The 16429-nt window shown below is 40.2% G+C and overlaps 1 protein-coding gene across 3 annotated transcripts in view; it reads left to right on the top strand.

The window, feature by feature from the left end:
- The window catches only part of man1a2 (mannosidase, alpha, class 1A, member 2), a 151969-nt gene that overhangs the window by 52295 nt on the left and 83245 nt on the right, over nucleotides 1-16429 (top strand). For all 3 annotated transcript variants that reach the window (XM_074694550.1, XM_074694549.1, XM_074694551.1), the window contains exon 4: nucleotides 9381-9477. In XM_074694550.1, coding sequence (XP_074550651.1) covers nucleotides 9381-9477 — 97 coding nt within the window. The remainder of the gene's footprint in view (nucleotides 1-9380; nucleotides 9478-16429) is intronic.

Below are 16429 nucleotides of genomic sequence, written 5' to 3'. Positions count from 1 at the left end.
CTATTTTCCAGTGTTTTGGTCAGAAATCAAATCCTGTTTTTAATCATGAGGTTGGAGAATTCTAACACATCCATCCAAACTATTATTCATCAGTTTCATGAATGTTTCTCTGAATTTGCACGGCGCAGTGGACCCTCTCAGCACAGAAGTGGTGAATTCATAAGCGAACTCACACCTGCACGCCATGCCGCCCGTCTGGCAGACTTTAAATCAATGTGCACTTCATTTGGAAATTTTTCACCCAATCAAATGGAAATGTGAATGAAGTCTCGGCTTGGCTGACCAAATGAATTCATCAAATGAGAAACTCTGCTGCCAGGCTCATCAAAAGCGGCACCATATTGTTGGTTTCATTTTTCACTCTCAATCTCATCAGTCAATAGAAAAAGGGAGGGGAAGAGCAGTTTTTAATCCCCCTCTGACTCTGACCTTAATAACACTGGGCTACTCCTGGGCTGCCAGATTGCTCTGAGGCGAGCTTGAACATATTAATGTGGCATGATTAATATATTTACAGCCACTGTATGGAGACGGAGCCACATAGAAATAATAAGCAGATCACCTCTGAATGTGATAATAGCCATTCACAGCAGCAGTATTCCCAGTCCTGTCAGGCTCTGAGGAAGTCAGGGCGAAGTCTATTCAATCTTTCTATTGTCCCAAAACACAGATGCCATATATGATTGCGAATGTTAATTAAATGGGTTTGATCTGGGGAGAGACTGAGATGTAGGAAGACTCAGCTCATGACCTCTGATTTCAAAAGATGTCCCAGCTTCATAAAGAGGATTTATTTTGAAGCCATTAAGTTTATTCCTTTAAATTTGCGAGGTTACAAGACAGTGGAAGCTGCAGAAAATTGCACAATTGTGTTGAATTATTTGGAGTTTCAGTCTTTGCAACCCTCTTTTAGGAGTTTGCACAAAGCTGCCTTCGCTTTGTTTGAAATATTTAGAATAGAATAGAACATTTTCTATTCTAAAATAGATGCTGACAGCTTGTCCATCATAGTCCAGTCAGCCAGCCTCCACCTCCACAGGGTCCAGGACTGAGCTTCTTCAGCAGTCTGTTCAGTCTCTGTCTCCTGGATCCTGTCTGCTCACAGCAGGTGAAGTTCTTCCAATGTTAGCTCTGTTAGCTATATCTGTAAATAGCATCTGTTGCTGGGTTAGCATTGCTAGCTTGTCCATCTTATTGGAGATGGATCTTACGTTCCCAGTAACAATGGATGGAAGGACAGGTCCATGTCGTCACTTCTTAGCTCACACATGAGAACCAGCACGTCGTCCTCACCTCCTTCTCCACACCTTGTGGGGAAACATCTGGCCTTGCACCAGTTAGCATTGACATGCTACAGACTGCTAACAGCTGATTTCACATGTAAACAATGCAGCCATGGTTACATGTAGGATCTCCAGACAAACACAGGAGAAAAAGTAGTAAAAATATCACTGAAGACAAGCAACCCATTAGCATTACTGTGATAATAACTCACTTTAAGGCATTGCACGTGCACGTTATTCTGCACATTATCTGCATTTCTAAAGCTTCATCACATGCAAATTCACTACATTTATCCCAGTCAATGTTACTTATTCCTGCATGTAGATTAGTTTGTGCCTTAAGGATTTCAACCTCTTATTAGCCGGGGCCTGTTTAGTAAATCAGGACAGGTACTAATGAAGGAGTGCTTTCAAGACTCGCAATGAGACTGCTCTAAGCTTGCTCTTTCAGGGAAAACACCAAACTTTGGATTAAATGAGAAACCTTTCATCTCAGTGTGAGCTTTGCAAAAATAGCACCACACACCTATTTAGAATACATATGAGATCCGTGTAGAGGCTTATTGAACCGCCTCACTAATGTATACTGTTGCTGTTGGATGAAAATTTGAGAAATGCGTCCAAAGTTTGCATTGTCAAGTGCATATTTGTGCAGGGACTAAGAGTGAGTCCCAGGCTTACCAAGCAGCTGCCACAGAGAAGACGATGAATCATGCAGAGGAACAGACTGTGTTTGTCTGTCTGTGTTACTTTGGAGACTTGTCAGGGTTGAACAGGCTCTCCTCATCCTACACCACAAGCTGCTAGTTGTTGTCACGCTCCCCAGTCCCAGATGTGGTAATACACAGTAGGTACTAACTGACAAGAGGACAAACCACCGCCTGGACTCACAGGGAGTCACAGCTGAGTGTCACAGAGACGACAGTCGACTGCGAGAGAACATGAAGGACGCGCATTTTTTGCATGATGGGAGTAAAACTAAGTTGCAGAGATACTCTTCCTGCACTGATTCTGATTGGATTGGAGGGGTTTGTGTTTGGTGCGATTTAAGGAAAAAATATTTTTATATTCAACTCCAGCAGGGATGGTTGAGTAGTCTCAGGGGAATGACAGTATTTTCCAACCAACTGCTCCACAGCAGGTTGGCAACTGCTTCAAGAGAGATTTCTCCAAAAATACAGGAATTTAAGTTCTGTTTTTTTTGTCATTGCACCAATTTAAAATAACATTTTGGGTAAACTTTATTTCCCCAAAGGATTCAAACATACTCGTGATGAAATATTGGTTTTCTGTGTTTCAGGAAAACCCTTCATCACGAAGCAAAACTGTTAACATTTGTTTTTTAAATCATCCCACTGACTATTTATTTTGTGTGTCCTTGTGTCTCTACCTGATGCAGAATGATTACCGGAGCACAGGTGGGTTTTGCTGTAGCATCAACTAAATGCCAGACTGTCTTTTTAATGAGGCTGGTTTAGGGGGAATAAAAACATTTTGATATAGAAAAGCCGCTTCATGGACGAACCTTACGATTTAGGTCGTATTCAGACCTGGACTGTTTGGTCCACTTTAAACGGACCTGGGTTTGTTTCCCACGCTGGTGCAGACTTTTCATGCAGGTGTGAATAGACACAAACAAACCCTGGTGCGGACCAAACAACCGGACCGAGACCCACTTTTTGAGGTGGTCTCGGTCCACTTCCAAACGATCTCTGGTGCAGTTCGTGGTTCTCCGGTGAAGGTCTGAATACAAACCAAGGTCCATCCGAACTTACTACAGGATACATGCGCCTTTTGGGCCTTTAAAGCCACAGTAACCTAACTGTTTTTGGTTCATACCTGATCCTCCATCTTCTGTTTAGCCACGCTGTTGCTAGGACACGCAGAGCATAGCGTCTCCTTGCTGCGCACGCTCGTCTTCGCTGTTCCAAAATTGTAAACGGTGTTGTTAAGCTGCTTTGAAGGAGCTGCTCTTGAAACTGAAAATGATTTTGCAGCTCTAATAAAAGCACAAACATACATGTTTACCTCCATTCCCGGGTCTGTATTCTGTGTGCCGCCCTACAGAATATAGTCCACTTGCAAAAAGTACAATCTGAATACGAACCGCACCAAATGAAAAAAATAAAGTCCGCTTTTGGTCCGGACCAAACAAGTGGACCAAAAGGACTTTTCTGGTCTGAATACAGCCTTAGATTAAGAGCACTATGTTTTTAGCTCATACTCAGTCTTAAAGAAATACAAGAAAGTTCGCTGCATGAGTCCATAACTCAAAATTTCTGACCTTTATGCAAAGTGTGAAATATTTCTGCTGTCTTGAACTCCAGCTTCATGACTGTTGAGGTTATTTTTGCGTTGATATTTTGAGAACTGTATTTGGAGATTCATAGAAGCCAAAGTCTCTCAATAAGGAAACCCAGTCCCCGGTGATCAGTCTTTTGAAATGAATGTTATTTGTGAGTTCATCTTGCAGTGTTGCTCCATTTTTAGTTGTTTTCTCTCCGCTTATAATGATCCATGAAACATCCCCTCTCTTCCATCGCTCCTGCAGAAAGCTCGTCTCAGGGCTGCACTTTCACAGCACTTGAATTTATGGCCTGTATCTCAAAGTGCTGAACAAGAAGATGCATCATTTAACAGGATTTTAAAACCGCATACAGCCGGCTGTAAAACCATGAGGCAGTCAATTAGCTCAAACACAGTTGTGAGATAGTTGGCCGTGGTTCTGGCACTCCATGGCGACCTGTTGATATCCGACAGAGCCATCTCGTTTTGTGATAATACCAGAAATACTGGGGGATGCAGAGTTTTCTGTGTCCTCGGCAGATTATCTTGGAATCCTTTCAGTCGTCTTTGTGGGATAAACCAGAAACTTGAGCCAACACAAACCAATATTTCCCCTTTTTTCCTTTTTGGCTAACGAGATGCTGTGCTGGCGAGCGGTAGCTGTCAGAATCAATCACTGAATTTTGCAGCTTAATGTCCAATTAGTATTCCAAGGTCCCTCTTAAATAAGCAGTTTGTCAACATTGCAGAGCACACTGCACTGTTGCGCTTGTCCTTGGCATATGGGCCAATCAGAATTTGATGAAGCATCCAATCAACACCGATCGCAGGGAGCCAGCCAACACTTAAGTGTCCATGTCACAGTGTGTATTAATTTGATTTATAATCCTCGGCGTGTGCATGCAGTGCGTCATGGAAAGCCACGAGGCCAAGAACACAATGAAGCTCCTGGCCCTTGTCTTTATTAGCTTGGCTGCAGGCCGCCTCCAAGGAGAGCAGAGATGGACGAGGATCTGGATGCTTGCGGTGGCAGAAAGAGGCCAGCAGTTAGTGAGGCAGACAGGCGGAGCTTGGAGGGGAGAGAAAACAAGGTGGCTGATGGGAATCTGCCTCCAAGGTCTCAGTTTGGAGCATTTTGAAAGGACAAAATTAATAAAGAACATTTCACTTGTTTGTACGCGGGCCTTAGACAACAGTCAATAAATCAACTAATCATACGATGAATGAAATTAACTTGATACCTTTACTAGCCTCAATATATCGCCAAGTGCATACGTGTTTGTTTTCCTTGTCTTTCTTCTCCACACAGGCTGGATGTCAAGACAGTTCACTCCTAAGCGTTTTTGTTTGGTAGTGGAATGAATGGAGTGAACGCAGTGAACGCTCTTGTCAGTCATCAAATCTTTGTCTCAAAGGGGAGGTGGGGCTGCTAGCATCAAGCTACTGTAAACACACAGAGTGTAACAAGTGACCCTTGTGAGCTTGTCAGAGACATTGCAAGTTAACGTAATAGAAATTAGGATAAAGAAAAGATGATTGTGAAGTCAAATGCCAGAGCCCCTGTATAGAAATATATCTGCTTCAAACTGGATAAGCAAGGTGAGCCCATCAACCTAGACAAGCCAGTGTGCAGCAACAAAAAAAGGCAACACAACAAACTGGCATGCCCACCTATAACACAACCACCTGACCCAGTTTTTCCAGCTGGGGAAGAAACTGCACCTGCAGATGCAGAGCTTTCATCCTGACAGTCAGAACTCACTGAAGCATTTGATCGAGAAAGTAAAGACAATCAGAAGAACGCAAATTGGTGTGCTCACAGAAGGTGTATTCTGAACACTTAAAAATGGGATAACTGGACTGTTTATAGTTTGGGTTGAAGCTGATGAGGCCTCATGGATGAGTCCAGTTTGCGAAACTCTGCAAAGTCCTGTACTCATGGTGGGTTAAGATGAGATCAGACTCCTTATCTTGTCTTGATGTCGGGTTTCTGTTAATAAAACTTTATCAACATTTACAGGTCTAGACCTGTTAATGTTTTTGTAAAGCGTTTTGAGATAATGTTGGTTATGATTTGGCGCTATACAAACAAAGACTGATTGATTGATTGATTGATTGTCTCAATTTTAAAGAGTTCAGAATAACTCTGACCTGGATGATGAGAATTAACATGGACACAGGAAGTGGAGTTTGCTACATCCCAAAAGAAATGCTGCCCTTTAATACTTTTTTTGTTTGTTTGTTTGAGTGAAATTTTTGACTGAGGGTCTATTTTATTGTTTCATTTTTTTATTGTTTAATTTATTTTTTTTGAATATTTGAAAGTTATTGATATTCCAATTACTATAGTAAAAAATACTCATGAGAAATAGAATTTTATTGCATTTGAAAGGGTGTATTGCTTTATGATAATATAATATTTCTATATTAGTGGTTAATTTGGTCTCAAAACAATATTGTCAATAATATCCTTTATTGTGAATAATTGTGGGACAATATATCGTCCAGCAAAATTTGTATCAGCCCCGGCGTATTTGTATGCAGCTTTTTTCTTCTTATTTACTTTTTTTTATTTATTTATCTTATTTTATAGGTACCAACTGAATTTCGTCTGTAGAACAAAGCACTGATCCACTTACAATCAAAAGTTACCAGGTCTAGGTACCTACACAGATCCTTGTGCCTGTGAGAGAGCGGAAGAGAAGGAGATTTTCCATGCTGGACATGAACGCAGCATTACAAGGTTATATATTGAAGAATAGATGAGTTAATTTAAAAAAAACTTTGAGATTTTATTATCAAAAAACTGAATATTTATTCACAAATAAACTCACACAAAAGTACCCAAAATTGGTACCGTTGAGTACCAGTACCAAGTGCCAGGTACCATATTGTTTCGAATGTGAAAGGTACCCATCCCTACTAAAGGCATCTGTCACTTTTATTGTTCCCTTTTTTAAAACGTTGAATAACATCAGATGCCCTACATGGGCCCCGAGCAGGAAGAAAATCTGAATCTGAACGCTTCAGTTGGAGAGAATCGACTGTCAGGCTTTTAAAGGAGGATTTAGAGATGGCTCAGCATCAGTTTTGGCTGAAAAAAAGCTGAAAAAGTTAATTATCAATATTGGCATTTGTGGAAATCTGCTGCTTGTTTTGGTTCCAGCATCAGATATCTTTCAGTATCAGCGGGAAGACGTCCAAAATGAGGCGTCCTTTAAAAATGATCACAACGAGAAGCAGTGCTCCACGCTGCCTGCAGGGCATCGATGCTAACCCAATCATCATACTCGTCGTCATCGTAAAGGTCATCATGGAAATGATGTGACAAGCTGACAGACAGAACTGAGCGCAGATGGACCCATAGGCAGACTGCCAGGTAGAGCGAGAACGCGGGGAAAGAAACCAACAGATGTCCACGGAAGCAGACAGTGAGTGACACGACCACAGAGACGGGAAATGTTCTTTTCTGAGGCTGTCGGAGCCACTCGAGTAAAGGCTGTGGGGGAGGACAAAAAGGTTCGAATTGAAAGAGAGCAGCGGCGCCTCAGTAAAAGCTGGCACTTTTTTTTTCCTCTCCTTCCTCGGCTGTGTCATCCTCTCTGTTTGCCCTGGAGCGCCTCTTCTAAGCATCAGCCTCCATGTCAGGGCTCATCTCACAATCTCTTGCTCTTTTTATCCTCAGCACCCCTCCCTGAGCAGAGATCTCACAGCCTCCTTTCAAAGGTCATGTGGAGAATAAAATCTGATTTTGTTTAATCCGACAGATACACAAAGTCATGCACTGAAACAAAATAGAGACAGAGTGCTTCCTCAAAAAGTAAAACACCTGAATTTTTCATGCAGCCTTTCTTTCCACCAACGATGAGTGTGTGTGTGGGGCTCCCTGCTGTTCGGTGTACAGGGCAGGCTGGTGTGTAGGTCAAAGGTCAAACTGAGGGCAAAACAGTGAACTTTGATTCTCATCATCTTCAGGATTTAAGTGTTTGGGGTCATGCCCTCCCTTCAGCCCTGCAGAACCACCAGTAAAGCCGTGAGTGTGTGTGTGTGTGTGTGTGTTTCTGACTTAACCCACTTTCAGGGACTCATTTCAGAGAGAAAACAACTTGAATGTGGACAGGTTGTCCAGAGGGGACAAAAGCCATGTCCAGATGGGAAAAAGCAGATTTCAGGGTCAGGGGATAAGGTTACCCTGAGATTAAGTCTCCAAACAATTAAAGTTTCTCTCATGTATTGTCATATAACTGGAACTCAAGAGTGTGTTTTGGTGCGTGTGTGTTTTTTGTACTGTTGCTTGAATCGAGAGGGGACAGACAGACCAAAGTGGGTTCAAACTTGTTGTGATGAAATAAGGGGAAAACAACTACACCTCAGATTTTCTTTGATTGCTTAAAAATTTATTCAGGGCAGAAACTTTTGTTTTAAATGAAACCACATGGTGCCAAAACTCTCGATGTAAGTTTAAATGAAGGTGCAATTGTCTCCAATTACTCCTGGCGTTTATTTACTGGAAGAATTAAGTGGATGATTGATTTTGGTTGGCTATTGATTTACGTTTGCATCAGCCTGGCTCACAGCTCGACCACAGCAGGTCGAGAAGAGGTGAAACTGTTTCATTTGGTGATTTAAGATTTTAATTCCTGTGTTTAGGAGAAGACTGTTGTAATTGATATGAAATATTAATGGTTTAGCTTTAAGCTTGTGCTTTATCACTCTCTTGTTTTGCTTTCTTCTGCTCTTCTGTCTTTTTTCTGTCTGACAGTTAGGCTCCAGTGTCCACCACCACTACAAAATTAATCACAGAAATCCTTTTTAGCAGAGATAAAACTCAGATCTCTCTTCTCCCTGCTAAACTTTGTCAGCCTGTGTGGTGTTGTCATGGGTATGATATGGAGGACCAAAAATGCCAAAATAAAAATAAATGAAAAATAATAATAATAAAAAAATATAAATAAAATATATATAATTTAATAAATAAAAGGAAAAACAAATACAAAATAAATGTAGAAATAAAATTAAATAAAAATATATAAGTAAAAAACAAGCGCTCTGCTCTCTTATTTATTTATTTTTATATTAACATATTTATTTTTTTGGCAGACACTGCCAGCATGACATACAGAAGGAAGAGCTGTAAATCAATCTGAGAAGTAGCAATAAAAAATAAAAAATATTTTTTTCAGGCCGTATGATATGCTTTTCCCCGAATTTGATTTTTTTTACCATTTTTGGGCTGCCGATCAGACTTAAATTGAGATTCTTTTGATTTTTGTGATTTTTAATCTGCTTTTTTAAACACCAGACCAAGTGAAAAAGTTGAATGATGATGATGTCTAAAGATTATATAAGGAGCTGTATTTTTTCCCAAAAATGGGCATCATGTGAGAGTCTGTTTTTACGATTTATTCAGGGGAAATTACGTCTCAACTTTTTTCGACCCACCTTATAAACAAAGACTCAAATCAAGGACTTAAATTTGTAAAAAAAAAAAAAAAAAGAACAAAAGAACGTGGCTTAAAATTGACCACCACTACTATTTTGATGCTGATAATCTCATTTTGAGTTGTGGTGATCAGGCATTTCCTCACAGACCCTTTAAATTGTGAGAATACAATAAGTTGCAGCAGCTCAGCTCACACCTGTCAGTATCTTTCTTTTACCTGTCCAAGAGGAGTCTGTGGTCCTCAGGCTAAAACAAAGTAAAGTTTGTGTCTTATCCAACTACTGCCTCCGACGCCACACTCCTGCCTCGTCAGGACTTCTTCCCTCATCTTCTAATGAGCCGTCTTGTTTGCTGTCCTGCTCTTTCAGATGATGAAGCACGCGTGGGACAGCTACCGACAGTACGGCTGGGGTCACAACGAGCTGAAGCCCCTCGCCAAGAAAGGACATTCCACAAACATCTTTGGTAAGCCAGACACACACACACCACTCTCCTTCCCTCCCTCTGCCGTCTGTGCCCATTGACAGTGCGCTCACACAGTTGTAAATCACACATGCATGCATGCATGAATTCACACACTCAGTCACACACACGCTGTCTTCCCTCTTGTGGACAAGGTCATGTGATAAAGCCTCCAGCAGGATGCATATCACTTTGAGATGAGTGTTTTCAAGCAGAAGCACAAGATTACTGAAACCACAAGGAGAGGGAACACTGAAATGCCAGATGTGTTTTCTGCTTCACACGCCATTATCCGTCTGAGTCACTGTCAGCCTGTGTTTTAAGCACGGCATGATGCTGGTGTGGCTCTTCATACGTATATTCCTCCAGTTAAATGTCAGCAACCTTGACACAGAGTTATTACACCACCTGTAAAACTCCAGCAGCCTGTAAATGTGACTCTGTTAGATTTGTTTCAGTCAGCAGGAGAGTAAACACTTTGCTGGGTCTTTGTCAGAGTCCATTCAGACGGAAAATTCACTTTGTAGCGATTGAAACATTGCCACTGGCGGTGCTACTTTTCTCACTGAGAGGTTAATCCATTGACCCTCTCATCATCACTTTTTTAGACCCAGTTCAGCAGCTTTCATCACAACATAAGTCTCTAAATTTAGTTGTCGCAGAAGGAGAACTTAGCACATTTGTGTGTCGTTTGGGAATTCAACTTGTGTTAGTGACTCTTAAACGAGTCCTGCGGTCGGATCATGAGCTGTGAAACACAACTCTAACACCTAATCTGGTCGATCAAATCAGCATACGTGCTGAGTCATTCAGTACAGAGAGATAGGAGCACTATTAACTTTTGGCAGGCTATTAACTGGTTCCCTATTAAGAGGAATTAAAAGCCAGCGCTGGTAAATTTAAATTAGATACAGCCTGAGTGTAAACTTTGGAAACTTCCTGTGTAACGAGGGACCGAGATGTTTGTGCCCGAGACTGATTAAAAGAACAAACAGATGAATTAAAGCAGATATTCTCTGTACTCGTGTACTCAAGCGCTCGTGGTTAACCCCGGTATTCGAGTTACATTTCTTTACTCACGCACCTTTGTAAGCACTACTTTTCTCGACATAACTTCAACACATGCACCCTCACATGTGTGACTCAGCTTTTGTCCTTCCCTAACTGAATATACTAGGTAGAAAAACAATTAACAGGTTACAAACGTACGACTTCTCCAGCCACAACTTCTGCACACTCAGCCAGATTTCCGCAAAATACAACTGCTTTACAGCAGCTACAGCAACTCTCTAGGAACATGTTATTACACAAGAGCAAAAACATAATAAATACAGAACCGTCTGCTACACCTGCGACATATCAGTCAAGAAAAGTGATACCCAGAAGTACTTCAACAAAAACGATAAAGTTAATGTGCAGTGCAGGATAAAAAGGGGTGAGTATTGGCAAGAACTTCATAATGCGATACTTGGGTCATAATAGGATAATATCACAATATCACCATGTTGTGATATATCCAGAGATGGGTACCGAGTAAGGTACTTTTATGTGTACTGACCGAATTCTGTCAAAAGGATTGAGAACTGATTCACATAAAATCAAAAGGTACCATGTTTAGGTACCTAAATGCATCCTTGTGACTGTGAGGGAGCAGAAGAGTAGGAGATTTTCCATGCTGGACATGAACACAGCATAGCAAGGTTATATATTGAAGAATGAATATGTTAAATTGAAAAAAAAATATGGATTTTATTCTTCAATAAATTGATATTTTTTTACCACTATAACACAGAAAGTACCAAAAATTGGTACCGTTGAGTACCGGTACCGATTGACAGGTACCGGGTATAGGTACTGTATCGTTTCAAATGTGAAAGGTACCCATCCCTAGATAAATCGCAATATTCTACCCAGTAAACTATTTGATGTGAAACAACTTTTCTTTTTATTGTGTTTGAAATAATTAAAGTCGGATGCAGAGTTTCATACAGACACTTAACATGAAAACATAAAGTTTGTCAAGTTTGTCACTTAAACTACTGTGTCATTAAACTAATGTTGGAAAGAAATGATTGGATAAAAGATGTGATTAGTTGGTGAAACTGATAAATGTCACTTGGTGTATCCAATGTTACTCATAAAAAAATCTGATATTGAGCAAAACAGGACTATGATTATTATTTTATCAGTCTAGTACGCTGTAAAAATTAAACTATAAATGATTTCAAACTACCTGACCCAAGAATAGAGAGAAAACATTAATGTTTACGGCATCAAAACCCACATCATCAAGTTTAATAGAATATTTTGATTAAACTTCGAGGTTATGTTTATTTTACCGTTTATGGGTAAGATACAGCCGAGTAGCTCTTTGGTGCCATCTACTGCAGTGGAGCTGTGGAAAATGTATTGTACTTCCAACTCACCTAAAATATGATTTTATATTTTAAGAAAGATATTGATATTGAGAGTTGAATTATTGATATTTTGTCACAGGTCTAATTATTGTGATATATTACCTTATCAAAATTTTTTCACGCCCTTAAGATGCGTGGTGTTAAACTTGACATAGAATCACTAGTTTAGTGCGTAACCACATGCGCTCAAAGCACAAAGAGAAAACAGGTCCCACATCTTGCCAACTGTTAGCCCTGTTAGCACATGCCATTGTGTCGAAACCAGAAATTAGCCTGCTAATCACCAAAATGCTAACTGGACATAAGCTCTCATTCAGTTTCGTGGAAGTTGAAGGCTTCAGAGAGCTGATGGCGTTTGTTGAGCTGGAGCACAAGCCTCCACCATGGAGAACAACATCTACAGGAGTAGAAAAGATGTGAAGTCTTTAAGTATGGTCCAAGGTTTCCGTGTCCAACTGACTTAATTTTTGTTTAGGGTTAAAAAACAATAATAATAATAATCTACAAATACTCAAGTTAACGAGTTCAGGAACTACTGTACATTCCCATCCCTCACCCTCTAAACCGCTGTCTGGATGTACTTTCTGCTCCTTCTGTGACTTTGTTTTTCTCTTTATGAATGGAAACATCAGCTCACCAAAGAGACCCCACTCCATTCTGATCTCCTCCTCTGTGAGATTACCTGTGAGGTGATACATCGCTCCCCGCGGCACACAGGATAATCTCGACACTATCCTGTATTGTGTGATGCATTATTCCTTTCAAATCTTGTAGTGTGGTGCATGTTTGAGATCAGACGGAAGTATATCTGACATTTTTTTTTTCCTCACGTGCGTGATGCTTCCCGATTTCAAAACCAGAGAAGATTTTAAAGCTCCTGTAGCGTGAGCCATAAGTCAGTGAGACTCCGGGGATTTACTGGTTTCCTGCAGAGTTTCTGATCTCTACGACGCTGTGTTTGATGAATGCATTAAAGTTTTGTTTACACACTGACATGCCTGGGAGCTGCCATGCATGATCCTGATACACAAACTTCAGATTCACATCTTCTCAGGGCCCAGAAATCTGCACTTCCTCCACCCTCGTCCTGCCTTTAAACCCTCTCCTCTCGTCAGCTGATGGCACGTCTCCTCTGAGGACTTGTAGCTGTCACATCGGATGGAGAAGGTGTAAAAATATCCAGAGATCCACTGCCTGTAGCCTCGGCTTTGTAGAGATAATGTTAATTAACACGTTTTCCTGGTGAGTAATAGCGACTTAGAGTGACTGTGTGTCCTGGAGGCAGTGAGTGATGAGGAGGCAGATCGTCTCTGCCTCTGTACTCTGCTCCTCTCCTTAAATCAATCTCATAATCAGCTCTTACATAAAATAATAAGAATGTACACAGTAAATATCAACTAATGCGTTAGCTTCTGAATAATAAAGTGTGAAAAATGTGAAGAGGCATGGATGTCCAGAATCCCACGTTACTCCCCGCTCAGTGTGAATTAAAGCGTGTGAAAATGTTATTTTATGCTTCTTTTCAGAGTGTTTATGAGTTGCCAGCTTGGTGATTGTGTCTCCTGTTTTTGTGTCTTTGTGCCTTAGGTTCCTCGATGTGTGCATTGTGTGCATGTTTGGGTGTGTGTGTGTGTGAGGATGCATGCTTATGAGGCCTTTTGTGTCAAATTGGAATGCTCCGTCTGGCAAATTGGCCGGCGGCGTCTGAGTTATTTTATGAGCTGCTGCTAAATGGTGTATAGATGCTGTTTGTGTGTGTGTGTGTTTTCTTTTGTTAGTCTTTTGTGTGTCTTGTGCTCGCTCATCTGCAGCTGTGTGTCTCTCGTTTGTCTTTGTGTGTGAAGCCGGAGTCAGTGTGTCTTCAGGTTGTTAGTCCAAGGATGGACGGTAAAACACCGGCTCGGGCACAAAGCGAAGAATCAACACACCTCCCGATCTTCACACAACACCGTCCATTATTGATGAGGCGTATGCTGATCTCCAGCAGAGTTCGGCCTCATTGATTATGTGTGTGTGAGTGTGTGTGTGTTTTTGTGTTGAGAAAAGAGGAAGCACTGAAAAGAGAGATGAATGTATTGGAGATCCAGCAGACTCCTTTTGTTGTGTTACTGTCGCGATTAAGAGCATTGACTGCTCAGAGGAAACAGTGACGCAGATCTACCATGAAGGGTGAATTCAGATCCCTTAGCTGTTCTTTATTTATTTTACAAAACAAGACAAAGTGAGATGTCTCTAAAGGTCAGAAGTTTGAGAAATATGTTAACTCAGAGTCCTCAAAAAATAGCAAAACGATCGTTGAACTTCAACGTTAACACCAACTACCCAACCTTTGGACGATATCCTGTCTTTACTTTTCTTGTTTTTGTCTCATGTGGAAGACATCTTGTCTCCTCTCTTAAAAAATGTCTCAAAATGCCAACTAAATTGACACGTAAGTCAACCAATCATTTATTTATATAATGCCAAATCACACCAAACGTTATCTCAGGACACTTTCCAAAAACATGAACAGGTCTTGATCTGTGGTCAGTTACTATATTTGGACAATAAGACCAGAAGTTACATATAGCAGCAGAACTAAGAGCTGGTTCAGACCTGATCCAGCTCTAACTATAAACTTTATCTAAAAGGAAAGCTTGAAGGCTGCTCCTAAAAGTAGAGGAGAGGACTAAAGGCTCCACCACCCATACTACTTTTAGAAACCTTGGGTATGACTGATAAAGCAATGATCTAGAGCAGAAGTCTCGGTTCACCTGGATAACAATCAGTCCAGAGCCACAAATTTTACTTTGTCTTCACAATAAAAACTATACAGTGTATAAATTCTAGTCATAGTAAAAAACTAGTAAATAATTATATAAAAAAGATTTTTTTGTATTTATAAATTTGTGCATGGGATTTCTTGGTTTGGTTTTATTTAAATAAATTTGCAAATATTTCTAAAAAAAAAAAAAAAGATGTCATAAAATGAATAAATTAGAAAAAATGTTTAAAGTTTTAAAATTTGAAAAAATTTGCTTATTAAGAAATATGAAATTAAAAAAAAAATCCATAATTTCCAAAATTTTGAAATGTCAAAATTTGCCAAAATATCAAATTTGGGGGCGTAGATAACTTAGCTGTCTAGGCCACGCCCTATGTGATTTGTGTGAGTCCAGCCTGTGGCCTGTTTCCTGCATGTCATTCCCTTTTCTCACCCTGTTTCCGTCTCTAGCCACTGTCCCACACCTTCCAAATTAAGCCATGAAAGCCCCAAAAAATAACTTTAAAAAAATGTGCCCATTTGCAAAAAATAAAAAATGAATAAAAATGGTAATATCAAAAATTTGCTAATTAAAAAAAGGAATTAAAAAGTGTGTGAATTTGCAACAATTCCAAAAATTTTGAAATTTAGAAAAATTGCAAAAATATCATAAATTTGGGGGCGCAGATGGCCTAGCAGTCTAGATTATGCCCCATGAGACTCGCCCTGGGTTGGGTGGCCATGATTCGAGTCAGACCTGGGGCCTGTTTCCTACATGTCATTCCCCTTTTTCACCCCATTTCCGTCTCTATCCACTGTCCTATCCTTTCCAAATCAAGGGGTGAAAAGCCCCAAAAAATAACTTAAAAAAAAAAAAACATACATTTTTAAAAAGAAAAAAAAAAAGAAAAAACATACAAAATATTTTTAAAAAGATAAAAAAAAAAGATATAAGAAAATTGTAATACCAAAAATTTGCTTGATTCTAAAAAAAATGTAAAAAAAATTCTACAAATAGCCAAAGGTGTCAAAGAGCCACAGGTTGCAGACTCTAGGTCTAGACGACTGAAACAAACAGTGAGCTCTTAAAGAGAGATTACATGTTTATTTTAATTTCTTTCAATGTGGTCGACCAAAAATGTTGTCTGAGATTGGTCTGAAATGCATGTAACAGTTATTGATTTGTTGGAGATGTCATTGCTCATTGTCATGCTGTGTGCAGACGTTATATTGAGTTGAATTCCTGAGGAGTGAGACATCTTGCATTCACACTATCTTTGCTAAGAGGAAAAAGTCTCGGAGTATTTCACCTTCAACGCTGCAAAGATAAACCAGAACATTTTTAAAAACAATCCTTTGGCTGTGACTCAGTGGTAGAGTTGCTTGTTTCTCAATTTTGAAGGTTGGTGGTTTGATTCCAGTCTTTGCACATTAACGTTAGCTTTAAAAGCTGATCACAGAGCTAGAACCAGTAATATATGGTGCACTTTAGGATCTGATTAGTCCAATAATCCTGTCTATAATCGATGATTTGCAGACTTTCGAAGACATGGTTTTCTGCAGCCTTATTTGAGAGTGACCTCTGGAAGCAAACGTGGAAAGAATTCCCTCTGCTTTCACAGCTTTATGCAGCGCGGCCGGTCTTCTCGCCTGACATGAGGATTACGTATGTTTGCACACTGAGCAGTTTGTGTACCATTTGCCTCCAGTAAAAATCAGCCTTCAAGCCGTTTGCCAGAGACAAAGGGTAAAACTGTGTGCACTCACTCCACGCCTTCCAGCACAGCCTTAATCT

This window comes from Halichoeres trimaculatus, unplaced genomic scaffold (genome assembly GCF_033239565.1).
Source record: "Halichoeres trimaculatus isolate MK-OKI-2021-1 unplaced genomic scaffold, fHalTri1.1 fHalTri1_scaffold_19, whole genome shotgun sequence".
Taxonomy (NCBI): domain Eukaryota; kingdom Metazoa; phylum Chordata; class Actinopteri; order Labriformes; family Labridae; genus Halichoeres; species Halichoeres trimaculatus.
This window is presented reverse-complemented; position numbering and strand designations above follow the sequence as displayed.